This window comes from Leishmania donovani, chromosome 21 (assembly GCF_000227135.1).
Source record: "Leishmania donovani BPK282A1 complete genome, chromosome 21".
NCBI classification, from domain to species: domain Eukaryota; phylum Euglenozoa; class Kinetoplastea; order Trypanosomatida; family Trypanosomatidae; genus Leishmania; species Leishmania donovani.
In genome coordinates this window covers 176,738-190,631 of record NC_018248.1, presented here as the reverse complement: position 1 = coordinate 190,631, position 13,894 = coordinate 176,738, and the positions used below count along the sequence as shown (strand labels likewise).

At 62.3% G+C, this 13,894-nt stretch overlaps 5 protein-coding genes across 5 annotated transcripts; all 5 read left to right on the top strand.

The window, feature by feature from the left end:
* Window positions 1–2,365: 2,365 nt before the first annotated feature.
* Window positions 2,366–4,459, top strand: LDBPK_210670 (RNA helicase, putative; the record flags this gene model as incomplete). The annotated part of the gene is made up of 1 exon (XM_003860536.1): window positions 2,366–4,459. One exon carries the CDS (start codon window positions 2,366–2,368, stop codon window positions 4,457–4,459), a length of 2,094 nt encoding a protein of 697 aa, XP_003860584.1.
* An 887-nt stretch (window positions 4,460–5,346) lies between these two features.
* LDBPK_210660 (hypothetical protein, conserved) lies at window positions 5,347–6,957 on the top strand (the record flags this gene model as incomplete). The annotated part of the gene is made up of 1 exon (XM_003860535.1): window positions 5,347–6,957. The coding sequence occupies one exon, from the start codon at window positions 5,347–5,349 to the stop codon at window positions 6,955–6,957; it is 1,611 nt and encodes a 536-aa protein (XP_003860583.1).
* A 1,104-nt stretch (window positions 6,958–8,061) lies between these two features.
* LDBPK_210650 (hypothetical protein, unknown function) lies at window positions 8,062–9,228 on the top strand (the record flags this gene model as incomplete). Its single annotated transcript, XM_003860534.1, has 1 exon — window positions 8,062–9,228. The coding sequence occupies one exon, from the start codon at window positions 8,062–8,064 to the stop codon at window positions 9,226–9,228; it is 1,167 nt and encodes a 388-aa protein (XP_003860582.1).
* Window positions 9,229–10,463: 1,235 nt separating this feature from the next.
* On the top strand, window positions 10,464–11,858 carry LDBPK_210640 (hypothetical protein, conserved; the record flags this gene model as incomplete). Its single annotated transcript, XM_003860533.1, has 1 exon — window positions 10,464–11,858. One exon carries the CDS (start codon window positions 10,464–10,466, stop codon window positions 11,856–11,858), a length of 1,395 nt encoding a protein of 464 aa, XP_003860581.1.
* Window positions 11,859–12,568: 710 nt separating this feature from the next.
* On the top strand, window positions 12,569–13,894 carry LDBPK_210630 (hypothetical protein, conserved; the record flags this gene model as incomplete). Its single annotated transcript, XM_003860532.1, has 1 exon — window positions 12,569–13,894. One exon carries the CDS (start codon window positions 12,569–12,571, stop codon window positions 13,892–13,894), a length of 1,326 nt encoding a protein of 441 aa, XP_003860580.1.

Below are 13,894 nucleotides of genomic sequence, written 5' to 3'. Positions count from 1 at the left end.
CAACCGCGTGCTTGCGAAGTGCATCAGCGCGACGCACAAGCCGAACCAGCAGACGCTGCTGCTGCCTGACCGGAGCGCGAGTGCGCTGTTTGAGCTGCCGCTGAGTGGGCTGCGCGGGTTTGGTGGCAAGCTCGGCGCCGCTGTGAGCGCTGTGTGCGGCGGTGTGACGGAGTGCCGCGAGGCGTGGCTTGTGCCGCTTGCGCAGCTGTGCAAGCTTGACGGGACGTGTGATGTGGGCGACGGCGCGGATGCTGAGGGTGACAGGGAGGGCCACGTCGATCAAGCCTCTGCGGCTTGCAGGGGGGACACCAAAGTCGACAATGGTGGCGGTGGCGAGGACTGCACGGATGCCCAGGGCAGGATGGGCTTGTACGCCTTCTACCGCTTACGCGGCTTGGGTAGTGACACTGTTGCTGATCCGGCGTTGCCGCGGGGGATAAAGGCGAGTAAGATCTTCCACCCAGCGTGCAGCTCGTGGACAGCGGCGCAGCTGTGGATAGCGCCACTGGCAGGGGAGCTGTGGCACCGGTTAAGCGAGTACGAGTCGCGCTACCACAAAGAGGGCCGAAGTTTGGTGCTTGTGTTGCGCGCGTACGTCACCGCTGAGCAGGCGCGTCGTGGGCAGCACACTCGATCCTATCGCGCGCAAGTGCCACTTCCGACGAACGTGCGGGACGCCAGCGAGATCGCAGGCATGGGGTTGCGCGAGTTTGTGAAGCTTATGCGAGGGGTGACCACGAGGGGCAAGGGAGGCGAGCGGAGGCCGGCATCGCCGACTCCACTGCCGTCGCCGCATATTCCCACCAAACCTCCGAGTAAAGTACCTGATGCACCAACGGGCACTGCCGCGCCTTCGAGCGGTGTGTTGACGATGCCTCCCCTCCATGTCATTGAGCTCTCGATCATCGGGCTTCGTCTGCGTCTACTGCAGGCGACGGAAGGGGGCAACGACGGCATCACAGGCGGTGCTGGCGGAGAGACGTCGGCGTCACCGCAGCGTTCCCTGGCGGACATGTTTTCGGCGCTCTCGGCCAACGCAGCAGGATCTGCACTCACAGCTGTGCCTGGCGGGGGTTCACCGCGAAAGCGACACCGGAGCGGCACACGGGATGGAGAAGTTGCGCGTGGGCCGGGACGAGAGGCCGTCGTGGAGATCGACGATGGTGACGAGGACGAAAACGTCAGTGATGACTGCGTCCACTTCGACGTTCATCTCGGCGAGGCCGCAGAGGGCAAGAGGAGCGACACGCCATCTCAGCGGGGGCAGTCCGCGGGCCCAGCTGGAGCTTCGCCCCCACCGCTGATGCGCACGCTCGATGACCTTTTTTGTAGAGCTACAGCGGCTCCTAGCGCCTCTGCTGCAGAGACAGCGTCTGTGCCGACACGCGCAGTTAGGCGGGTGACAACGGTGTGCGTCGAGGAGGACGACGCAATGGTATGGATGCCCCAGCAGAGTTGCGTGAGCATCACCGAGGTGAGTTCCGGAGAAGACGAGACGATATCATGAGTACTCTCGTCAGCAACGATTCTCCCCACGTGCCGACACGTCGCGCAACCCCATGGGCAAGGGGTGCGCGCTGATCTAGAGGCGACTGTGGGCGGCAGCGGGGTTGGTGATGGTGGTCGGGGTGAAGCAGTCTGGCTTTCCGTTTCCAATCGCCTCTCCATATCCGTTGCGCGGTGCTACTCATGGGAAGCCAAGCGGAGTCGCCCATCCCTGTTGTTTTTCCAGCGCAGGAAATGAGAGTGGCCTACAACGCGGCAGACGCGGGCGTTTGCGTCAGCACCCCTTACAGACGCGAACACATACACAAGATACGGCGCACGGACTCTACCGCCTCTCTCCATATCACCGCGTGAGGCGCAGACCCAGGTTTTGCAGTGCTGCGCCTTGTGGCACCACCACAGCTGTGACTCTTCTCTTGCTTTGGGTGGCTTTCGCAGCTAACCTCCGGCACTGACCTGTGCGTGTGTGCACGCTCACCGGCGGTGCGAGACTGGTGATGTTGCGACTTCCTCCCACGACCTCTCCTCTCTCTTTCTATCTTCCCACGCCCGAACCCCTTTTTCGAAGTGCCTCTACAACTACGGGCCCTGCAACCCACCCACTCCCGCCCCCGCTTCATCCTCTGTCTCCGCCGCTTTCTCTCTTGCGCACTCAGAGACACAGCGAGAACGCGCAGGACACGTCACCACCACTGCTCGCAAAGCAGGCAGGCACGCACGCAGAAACACCCGCGCGCACACAACAGGTGAATACATATTCAACGTCACGCACATTCGCTAAAAGTTCTTCTTGCGGCCCTCCTCCCCCCGCCCACCTCTCCGTTATCCGTATCCGCATTCTTCATCACCGCCGTCACCCATGAGCGTGTACAGCTGGGAAACGGCGGACAGTGCGCACCGTCACCGGAGGAAGGCCAAGAAGACGGGCACCGTTGTTTTCCACACGGACGAGCGCGTGGACACCGCATTTGACCGTCTCCAGAAGGAGGTGATTGTAGAGAAGTTGCACTTCTCACGAAAGGAAGCTGAGGATGCGCTGGCCGATCCCCATCACCGCGCCAACTCCGTCAAGACGGCGCTCATGACGGCCTCGACGGCTAAGGTGCTCCAGAAGACGATGAACTTCAAGGCGTTGCTGCCATGCCAGGCGCAGTGCTACCGCGGCATCTTCAACGGTCGCGACGTCATTCTGCACAGTCGCACCGGCAGCGGCAAGACCCTTGCCTACGCCCTGCCGCTGATTGAGCGCCATCTTCTTCTGGAGCAGCACCAGCAACCTGCAAACGTCGGCGCTACTGCCGGCCCCTTCTTGCTGGTGTTCGTCTTCAGCAATGACCTCGCTATGCAGACGAAGCGTGTGCTGGAGAGGGTCTACGGCAAGCAAACCACCCTGCGCATTGCCGTGGCCGGCTTCGACGACTTGCATCCCACGTCCGACGGCAGGGTCGTCGACATCCTTGTTGGGACACTGCGCAGCATTGACGTGGCGATCCGCGGCCACCGTGTCGCCGCCGCCGCGACTGCCGCGGAGGAGGCGGAGGCGCAGCGGGATGCTCATCTGCCTGGGAAGAAGCGTCCCCGCAGTGCGAGGAAGCCGCAGCAAGCCGTAGCTGCAGCAGCGGAGGAGGAGGAGGACGACGATGATGGCGACGCGGCGGCGTCCATGTCTGATGACAATGAGGACGAGGCGATCGCGGGCCACGGGGACACACGCGAAGCGGGCATCATCTCCCCTGCCCGTGTGCGTGCGATTGTTGTGGATGAGGTGGACATCACCCTCGGTCCACGCTTCTCTGCGACGGGTCGGCGCATGAAGAATCTGCTGAAGTTCATCCGTAAGGCAAACGGCTCGTTGGCGGACGGCCTGCTGAACGACTTTCGCGCGCACCACTACGTCCTCTGCGGTGCGACCATCCCTAACTGGGTGCTAAAGGCCGGCTTCCTGGGAGTGAAGAAGTACTACTACCAACTCGTTACCGTCGGATCGGCGAAGTTGCCGCCGCACCTGGAGTGCTTTCATCAGACGTGCAGCGTGGTGGACCGCGTGCAGACGGCGATCCGTCTGCTGACGGAGAACACCGCCTTTAATGGCCGTGTTGTCGTCTTCGGTACACTGAAGCAGCTGACGGCGCTGGAGGCCGGCCTGCACACGGCGACGACAACGAACGCGGCGGTTACTGAGGCGAAGACGACGACGTCGTCGCCCAGCGCGAAGAAAGGCGGCAAGAAAGGCAACGGTAAGAGCGCTGCGGCTGCGGCTGCCGCTGCATCGTTGTCATCGCTCTCGTCGTCATCGTCGCTCATCGTGCGTGGCCTCACGTCGCAGAAGGACGAGCTAGATCGTATGGCCGCCATCGAAGACTTTAACTGCGGTGTCGCGCAGGTGTTGCTGTGCACCGATATCGCGGCGCGTGGGCTTGACTTTACGGAGGTGGACACTGTTCTCATGCTGAACCTGCCGCGGGACGCGCTGGCCTCGGACACTTTCGTGCACCGCGCCGGACGTACGGCCCGCGTGGGTCGGCCTGGTCGCTGCATCCTGCTGCACGATGCGTCGGAGGCAGCCCTGGTGGACGCCATCGCGAAGTCCACGCACGTCGTGTTCAAGGCGCTGGGTCCCGCCTTGGCTGCTGCTGCTGGTGTGTCTGCGGATTCACTGAGGGGCGGGAAGGTCAAGACGTCTGCCGCGACCAACGCTGGTGCCTCTGATGTGGCGCTGACCTCCATGAAACTCGTGGTGCGCAACCCGTTCCGCTACACGAAGCCGAACGTGAAGGTGCCGTCTGCGATGCACGTCTTCAACACCAACCTGGATGAGCCGTTGAAGGCACTCTTAAAGGACATTCGCGAAGAGGGTGGGAGCAACGGCGAGGTGGTGCTGTTCCGTGTGCCAATGAGCCACGTCCACGAGGTGAAGCAGCGGCTGTGGAAGTACACGCTGCAGGAGGCGTAGTCACGCCCGACTGTCGCCGAAGGGGAGAGGGAGAGAAACGACAGAAGATGTGCAGACTGCAGGGCGAGCGGGGCGGTCCTGCGATTCCTCTTGCCTCACGCGGGTGCTTTTCACACGTACCCCCAAACCCATACGACTCTGCCTCTCTCTCTCTCTGCGTCCGTGATACGATGCGTGAGCGCCACGAGGATGTCCATCGCAGCGATCAGCGGATTGACGTTAAACTGGGAAAACTCTCTGCAATCACCAACCCACCGTTAAGCGAGGGCTGAAGGGGGGAGAGAGAGGGAGGGAGGAAGTGGGGCGATGCGCATCACCACCCCGTCCCTCCCTTCCTCCGTCACACTCTTCCTCCCAAAGCAGCAACGACAGCGATGCACCGTTAAGCGCTATTCGATCTAACACACTGACGCTAACGTCTTTTACATGCTCTGGCCTCCCCATCTTTTCAGCAGTAACAGCAACATCGAAGCGAGTAGGGCGCTCTGTCTTTCTCTCGATAAAGGGGAGGGAGGGGGGAGACACCAACACGTGACACCTCCACGATGTGCATGCGTGCGTCGCTGCGACCCTCGATGCCGTATGTGCTTCCTGCCAAGCCCCCGCATGCACGGCAGTTGATGGCCACACACGTGCCTCCTCCACCTCCGCTTCGCTCCACTGACACGGCCCTTTCACACATCTTCCTTCTTGCGCGCTTTTGTAGTTGTCCGCCAGTGCGCTCCTGGCACACTGGCTTGCACTCTCCGAGCGTCCCCTCTCCCCACCCTCCTGCTCCTCACAGATCAGCGGCTGTCTGTCTGTCTGCCTTGAGAGAGAGAGACCATTAACGACTGCTAACACGACCCAGAGCTCCACACACGCGCGACTATTTCGCCGACTGCGCCATGCTGCTGCGTAGGGCTGCCCCAGCCGCGTCCACATGTGCCGTGGCGGGCTATGTCTGTGGCTCCACATGCAGCGCTCGCCGAAGTCTTTCCACGGTTACCTCAACGCTGCCGCTGTCGTCGCATCAGTGCCTCTGTGCGCCTGCGGCGTCCTCCAGTCATGGCACCCCAGAGAGAACTGTCGCTAGCCTCGATAACCGGCGTCGGCACTCCACCACATCCGCGACAGCCAGCTCCTCGGCAAGCGATGACATTCCGAGTGACGTGCTGCAGCGTGTCGCTGGCCGCAAGCAAGAAATGCTTCGCCTTCTGCGCCTGGCTGCTGGGCACGCGGCAGCGCCGGCGGAAAAGATGGAGGGCGTCTTCGAGCGGCACTGTGGCTTTGTGGACACGAAGGCGGCGAGCACAGGGAACGAGCGTGCACCATCCACGACTGCTGCTGCGTGGCGGACAGCAGTCTGGCGAACACTGCAGCTCCACTGCTACTTCACCCTGACCGTCATCGAAAACGGAAGAGGAGGCAACGCGAAGGATCGTGTGGTGAGTGTCGTGCCGTTTAGCTGGGCTTCTACCCTCTGCCAGGTTGCAACTCAGATTCCGTACGAGGGCTGGACGGAGCAGGAGCTGCTCGCACGTCTGCGAAGCAACTGGCCGATCTTAAAGACGTATACCCCCGTTTGGTCTACACGGTACAGCGGTGTCAACTCCCTCGCGCAGCTGGTATACAGGCACTTCAGCTCTATCTTGACAGTGACACGGTCTGCCGTGACGGGTGAGGTGCTGTACCACCGCACCGGACACAACAGCGTTTCGGTAACCTGGCGGGCGTCACCAGATGCATCAGCCAAGACACAAGCCCCGTCTGGTGCTCCGGGGGCCAACGAGGCGTCTGCTGCCGTTCAGTACGCCTTGCACACACTTGGCCGCGGCCACCAGCTGCCAGTGTGGACGGATGTCGACCAGGTGGCGCCGCTGTTGTCAGCTCAATCGGGTCTGGCCGATGGGCGTCCGTCCACGTGGCAGGAGGCGTTCGCCAAGGACGCAGAGCTGCGCGGCACCTTTCAACTCGAGGGTTACGTGCGTGTACGGGCCATTCAAGACCAGCAGCGCTTTATGGCCATCGTGGACTGCACCTCCGTTTCAAGTGCTGAGCTGAGGGCGTTACTCAGGCAGCATCCCATGAGGGGCGGCGGCGTCAGCGTGAAACTCCTGCTACGTGATGGCATGGCGCCGGAATCACATGAAGCGTACGCAAAGACTTGCAAGGAGGCTTTGGGGCCCTCCACCCTCATCGAAGACGTGCTCGTGGACGCGTTGTTGGAACCGGAGCATCTTTTTGCTGCACTCCTCGAGGCGGTGGCGACGGATATGGCACGCGACGTGGCGAGTGCGGCGCAGCCGGCAGAGTGCACCGCAGTATCAGAGGATGTCGAGTCCGAAGCGCCGGAGAAAGGTGGCATGCTGTTGCCATCATCTCCATTAACTCCTGTGCCCGTTATAGTGCTCTGTGGCGCGGCATCCCGTGAGGCGTTTGCGGCAGTGGTGGCGGATGTACCCTCGTCGAAGGTGGCGATAACCGTGCTCACACCCAAGCCACTGGCGCATACGTAGGGTACGGCATCAACGGCGGGTTGTGGACGAAACAAGCTCGTGCGTGTGCGTTTCCAATGGGAGTGCTGTGGCGCCAGATGCAGTGGTAATGCCTGAAGGCGCGTCTGCATTCGGACAGAAGCTTGAGCTGGAGCCATGCATGTGTGCCTAGATGGATGTCGAGCAGCTCAGCAGCCATCGAGTCGTGAAGTGCGCCGATGGACGGCAGCGATGATGGGTCGTGGCGCCTCACCGGCGACTCTTTCAAGCTTCTTCCCTCGTGCATGTTTTCACATCCTCTCTCTTTGCACGGGACAGCGTGTGCGTGTCTCTCACGTGCGCTGACGCGAACATGCGGGGCTGATGTGGCGTTGCGTGAACGAGGACCCCCGCGATGCCGCAGCCGTCCGCGCGCGCTTTGTGTGCGGAGCGTTCTGGTGGAGTGTGGCGCTGCTGTCGTTCGCGCCGAGTGGTCGCCCTAAAAAAAAACGAAGAAAACACAACGAGGGAAGAGATTCGAACTGAGCGCTAACACGGCTTCTGATGAGCGCACGCGTGACTTCTCACGGAGAATGCATGCCGTAACAACACGCGGGGGGGGGTCGGGACTTTGTGCAAGGCATGGCTGTGTCGACGACGTCGAGTGCCAGAAGACGGATGGCGGGTGCGCTGACGCATCCACCATCAGCGTCGCGGCAAGGCGTTTCCAAACAGGAGCGGCGCTTGCGTCGTGTGGCCGAGGCACGGCCGACAACTCACCCCATTTACCCCACCTCTTTCCGTGCCGCACTCACGCCCGTCTGCACACTCTCGCGTTCTTTCTCTTCCTCGCTCTCGCTTTTACACGTGCGCACGTATGTGCCCACTCCTGCTCACACTGTGTTATCTCCCGCGCCGCATACTGCATGAAGGGGAGCCCAAGTCGCACGATAAGCATCTCTCACTGTGTGCGTGTGTGCACAACGCGCTGCTGAGTAGCATAGAGAGGGCGGAAAACGGAGGTGAGGGAGGTGCACTCCTCAGCCTCACCTGCCTTCCTCCTTCCCTTGTCTCACCAGCAGCATTACTCCGTACGACGGCAACACCACACACACGCACATAGTGGAGGCCCACGTCTCGGAGTTCATGACGTCGCGTGTGCCCTTCAGCGCAGCATCGCTGGCGGCATACGCGATGCCGGAAGCTGACGACAGCACATACATGTCAACGGTTGTGGTGCCGCCACAGCCGCACACGTGCAACGCTGCTGCAGCTACAGTGGGTGCTGCGTCATCGACAGATGTTACCAATGACGACTACGCCAGACGAGAAGGCTTTTCGTGCTATCCGTTGCCAGTCTCGACGCCTGACAGCGGTGTGGCCAGTGACGCACCTTCAGCACTCTTGTCTGCTCCACTCATCAGTGTCAGTCATGATTGTCACTTGCAGTCGCCGCGTTCCATTGACCCTCCGCAATCAGTTCCGTCGCTTTCAGTGAGGGAGAGCGAGGCGACCGGCGTGGTCGCTCCGGCAGAGATCGACCACGGCATCGTTGCCGACGCTGGCGCTGAGGAAGACGAGGCTGCCAAGCAAGATGAAGCGCAGACCGAGCGATGTGGGGCGAACCGCGACGTCCAGCGCTTGTATATGCACCCCCTCGCTGCCGCCGCCGCCGAGGGGTCCTTCGGCGTCACATCACCTGTGGATCCCATCACAGCAGCCCTTTCCCGTCAGCAGCAGCAGCAAAACCGCGGCGAACCCTGCTCCCCGCTTTCCTCGCGCACGCTGCAGGCACTGTACGCAGCGTACGCCGAGGGGCGGTACTCCAGCTTCATCACACAGCTCACCGCTGACGACGTGCTGGCACCGCCGCCGCTGGCGCTGACCTGGTACCCGTCTGTGCCCGCCGGCGTCACGAGGTTCGCCGACCGCAAGCGCACAGCAGATAGCTTGACGGTGACAGCCATGCGCCAGCACGAGAAGAGCATGTTGGCGGAGGAGGAGGCGCACGGTGTTGCCGAGATGACATCCACCGGCGCTGTACCGCCGTTACGTCGCCCTCGAACGGAGGAGCTCGCTATGCCTGGCGCGGGGCCGCAGCCTCCCTCGGCGTCTTCATCGGTCCCCGCATCCATGGGCACATGCATACCGCCACTGGGCATATACACGGAGGAGTGCGCTACAAATCGAAGCGATAGTGCCGATGCGGCGCGTGCATCTGCTGCTGCCGACATGCATGCGAACCCGCACCGCAAGCGTGATCGTGACGAGCGAGTGTACGAATACCTTTCACACGGGCGGCGACTGCGTTGACGAGCGCCAAGGCGGAGGGGGAGGGGGGCTCGATGGAGGTTGGCAGTGCAGAAGACAAAAGGTGCGTGTATCCAGTATGCTGGGACATGTGCAGGCAAGGGCTCCTCCCTCCTCTCGCGCCCATCACATGTGTGTCTGTGTGCACAGATGCAGTATCCTGCTCTCACAGCGCGCTTTTCGTTGCCACACCCTCCCTCCCCTGTTCTTTGTCTCCCCTGTTCCTGCATCGTGCCCGCGCACACACCGGAATCCGAAGCGGTTACAGTTCCTGCTACTCCTCGCTGCTGCTGGTGCTGCTGCACCACAAACACGCTCCATCAGTGCCTATGCATACACACACACACACGCACGAAGCACACAAGAACGCAAGCGTGGCAGTGATGGAGTGGCACAGCGCTTCCTTCGGCTCCCTTTTCTTTCCTTTTCAGTTATCGTGCGCTGGCTCGACGCTTCCCCCTGTGAGCGATGGTGCGAGAAGAAGCCAGAGAAGAAAGCGAAGGCGCGCGCTTGGGTAGGTGGTGGTGGTGCGGTGGTGACGGTGGACATTGCTGAGGGGCTTAGGCACTGTGTTCCTTTGACACCTCCTTGCAGGCCGACGGCACACCTTCCCCCTTCTTTCCCTCTGTCTCTGCTACCTTCGCTTTCACACCTCATCGTTTCTCGTGCTCTGGTGGTTTTTATATTGTCCTGCAGTTGTGCTTTCACATGCACACACGCACCCATGGGCAGAGGCACAGGCAGGCCACACTTACACGTCCCATGGCGCAGAGATAAAATTTACCGATCTGCCTCTCCCTTCCCCGCTCTCTCTCTTGTGCTCTCCGGGCACGCTTCGGTGTCTTGCCTCCCGGTGCACCCACGCGTGGGAGGTACCGAGAGAGGCGAAGGGAGGAGGGGGACGGGAGAAGGACGGCGCGAGGGAGTACACAGCGACACAACCCCCCTCTCCCCCCTTTCATTACTCTTCGCTCCTCGTATACTTGTGCACTCGATTACTTTCCTCTTTTATGCATATTTTTCCTCTTGGGCGTCTCCCTCCTCTTTCCATTCGTTTCACGGAATGCGCGCGCTCTTTCTCCCCCTTCGTGGGCTCGCGCAACGCTCTCCCCACCACCGCCACCGCGCTGCTGTGCCTGCTGCAACCTTCAGGAACCCTCCCCCCCTTACCCCCTCCCCTCCAGTATATACATACCCCCGTACAGCAGCGATTGCCACCGTCGTCATCGTTATCAGCTATGGACGCGTTTCAGGCTACCCTCGATGAGCTGCAGAGGGAGTCCAAGGAAAAGATCGCGCACGTGCAGGACACCGCGAGTGCGGCTGTGCTGCAAGCGCGTGTCGTGCCGCACCGCATTGCCGTCGCCATGGCGCAGCGCTTTACCAGTGACCGGGTCGAGTCGTGCTTTCCGGTACTGTGCTTGCTGGACGCTACACTCGCGCGTACCGCCTCCGCCTCGCCTTCCACATCGAGTGAGGCTGATCAGGCGCTGGAGGCCATCCTCGCCGAGTTTTGGACGTTGGCTCCCGCCGCCTTCATGTCTGTCCACGGGGCGGGCCAGCCGGCGTGGCGTGAGAAGTGCTTGCGGCTTGTGCGCCGATGGAAGCAACGCCGGCTTGTACCCGAGCCGCTGATCACGGAGCTGCTTACGGCGATGGAGAAGGGGACTGCCAAGGCGGAGGCAGCAGAGGCCGCGAGCGTGACGGGAGTCTCAAGCAACGCAACATCCACTGCAGGGACATCCTCGTCATCTTTGGCGATCGCAGCGGCAGCCACGACAAGCGGACAGCCGTCGCCGTCCACCACCGTCACCGCAACCGCTGCTACCACCGCTGCCATGGCGCCTCCCTCCGCATCATACTCGGTGCCGACCCCGTCTTTCACAGCAGCCCAGGCGCGGGCGTTCCGGTCCACTTTGCAGGCGTGCCTGTCCACCCTGGAGAGTCTGCAGCCCGCGCGGGCCGCCTTGTACCTGGAGCTCGTGCGCTCGCAGCACTTCCGCGCGCCATCCCGCACGTCCCTTGCGTTCTTCGAGGACCTGCTGAAAGAGCTGCGCCGCGAGGTGACGATGGCGTCGTCGTCGTCTCCCAACCGAGCGGCCAGCGCAGGTGGCGGCGCGGGAGTCAAGGAAGGAGCCGACCCGGCGTCGAACGGGCACGCCAGAGAAACCCTAGGGAAGCTGCTCGATCAGTTACACGTCGCCGCTAGTGAGGGGGCGGCCGGACTCAGCGCAGGAGGCCGTGCTGCCGCTGCCGGCGTCGCTGGTGCGGGTGTTCACCACAGCGCCGCCACCACGGTCGTCCGCTATGTGAGCCCCATCTTCTCGGACATCTACGCGAGGCAGGCGCTTGGTCAACGCGGCACTGGCTTCGGCACGCTTCAGCGCAAGGCAGGGCACGGCGGGCCTTCGGGAGGCAGCGCCTTCTACACATCCTACTACCCCAAAGCAGAGGCGAATGCGCAGCGGCCGTTTCGAATCCCGCCGGCACGGCAAATGCAAGGCGGTGCGGTGCGGCTGCACTTCCCTCGCCAACAAGAGTGGGTGAACGCGCAGGACATGGCCGACATCTCGCAGTACGCTAGCCGTGGCATTACGGACAGGGGCCGCAAGCGGACACGCGAAGGAGTCTAAGCTTGTGGGCGGAGGTGCGAAGCTGCGGGGCAGGCCATAGAAGCAGTCTACATATGCATATGCGAATATGTGTATGCGTGTGCGCGTTTGCGCCTAGGCGTGCTGGCCCTCAAGTTGTTCACGGAGGACGTAGATCGAAAGAAGCTGAAGAAGACAGCGCAGACCTGGATACGTTCCCCTTCCGACACCACACACACACACACACGGGTACTGGTCTCCGTAGGCCGGAATTTTGTCTCTCCTCTCTCTTCAAATTGTCTATCGCACTCGCAGCGACAGCGGCACGGGAGCGGCAGTGCTGCCAAGCCTCTCCTTCCTTCTCTTCCTCTTTCGTCACCAGCTTCCCTCCCCTCCCCCCTCCCCCTTCCTGTCCTGTGTCTCTGTTGATCGTGTTCGACCATCGACACCTCTGTACGGACATCATAGCCGTGAGAACAAAGAGCAGTCACACACACACACACACACACAACAGCCATCAAACGCGGGCCTAGGCCAAACGTAGTTGCCTGTGTGCGCGTGTGCGTGCGTGTGTGTGAGGTTCCAGCTCGTTCTCCGTTTCTCCGTTTCTCTACATCTCTCTCTCTGTCCGGCACCGTCGACACACACACACACACCCACGGGCACGCATCCTCATACCCACATACGCAGAGACCTGGGGGAGCTCGTCGAACCAACCGCTGCGCGCATTACTGTCTCCGCTCGTCGAAAGGATGCGCAGCAGCGCGTACCAGCTGACGAAGGTCGCGTGCCACGCCGCCGCCAAGCCGAGAAGTGCTGCTCCGGTGACTGGTACGAGCTCGGCAGCCGGCAAGCAGGCCGTGGAGGAGCTGGAGGTCTACCTGCGTGTCATGAAGACGGCGCAGCGTCGGTGGGCGCGTGAGATTGTCGCCCATGAGACGCACGTGCGGCGCTTGATGATTATGGAGGAGCACTGCCGGGAGCGGCTGAAGCAGCAGGTGCTCAAGGGAACCCGTGAGCACCTCAAGTACCTCACGAACACGGATCTGATGGCAGCTTCCCAGCTCGTCTCGCCTCCGTCGGTGGACGTCTTCCTTGCTTACGGCATCCTGCCAGAGCAGGTGAGCGGGTTCACGGTGTACGTCATGGGGTGTCTCGTGGCGGACCCGAACCGGCTCAATGTGCCCCTTCCCATTCTCATCGCGGACCTCTCCAGCACCTGGGCCATCGTGCCGCCACGCAAGAAGGAGGCATACAACGAGCTTGCCGCGATCTTCCGACCTCACCTACCGCCTCGTGCCGCCGACGTGGAGGGCAACGATGCTCGAGCGACTGAAGCGACAACCGCGGTGCCCAAACGCAGAGTTGGCGGAACGCTAAAAGCAACTCGAAGGAACACAGCATCCGGCGATGCGGGTGTACGAGTGCGCGCCCATGCACCGCTGCCCCGGCATGGGCGTGGGTTTCAGCCCAAGCCTTCAGCGGCCGCGACAGGCAAGAGTCCGGTGCCCCAGGTGCTCCGCTCCGCCGGCAAGCAACTCCAAGTGCAGCGTAGGACAGCGACGGCGTCAGCGAGAGCACCAGTGCCCCCATTGACGTCGCTGTCATCGCCAACGGCTGCAGCCACACAGCCCTCCACTCTACCGCGAAGCGCGAAGCGCGAGCACAGCGCGTCAAAGACCGCCGCATGTGTCAACAACCGCGCTGGCAGTAGCGTCATCTCCCGCTCTCGATCCCAGCCCGTGGCGCCGCCACCCCAACCGCGGCGTCAGCCTGCTCTTCGTGCGGCTGACAAGGCTGCCGTGGCTGCTCTGGCGGAGGAGCTTCAGCTGCCTGACGCCGAACGGGACGCCTTCTGCCAGTTTGCCGAGGCCAGTCTGCACGAGATGGAGATGGCCTTAAACTTGCCGTTTGTGTCGCCCAACAGTGACCGCAGCAGCGGCAGCTCAAAGGCAAAGAGGTCGGCCAAGACGCCGCGCGGCGGCGTACAGCTCGTCGTGAAGGAGTGGCTGCCCATCGCGGCGGAGGAGTGGGCGCGCAAGACGCGGCGGCAGAAGCGCTTCTACATGCGTGGCTAG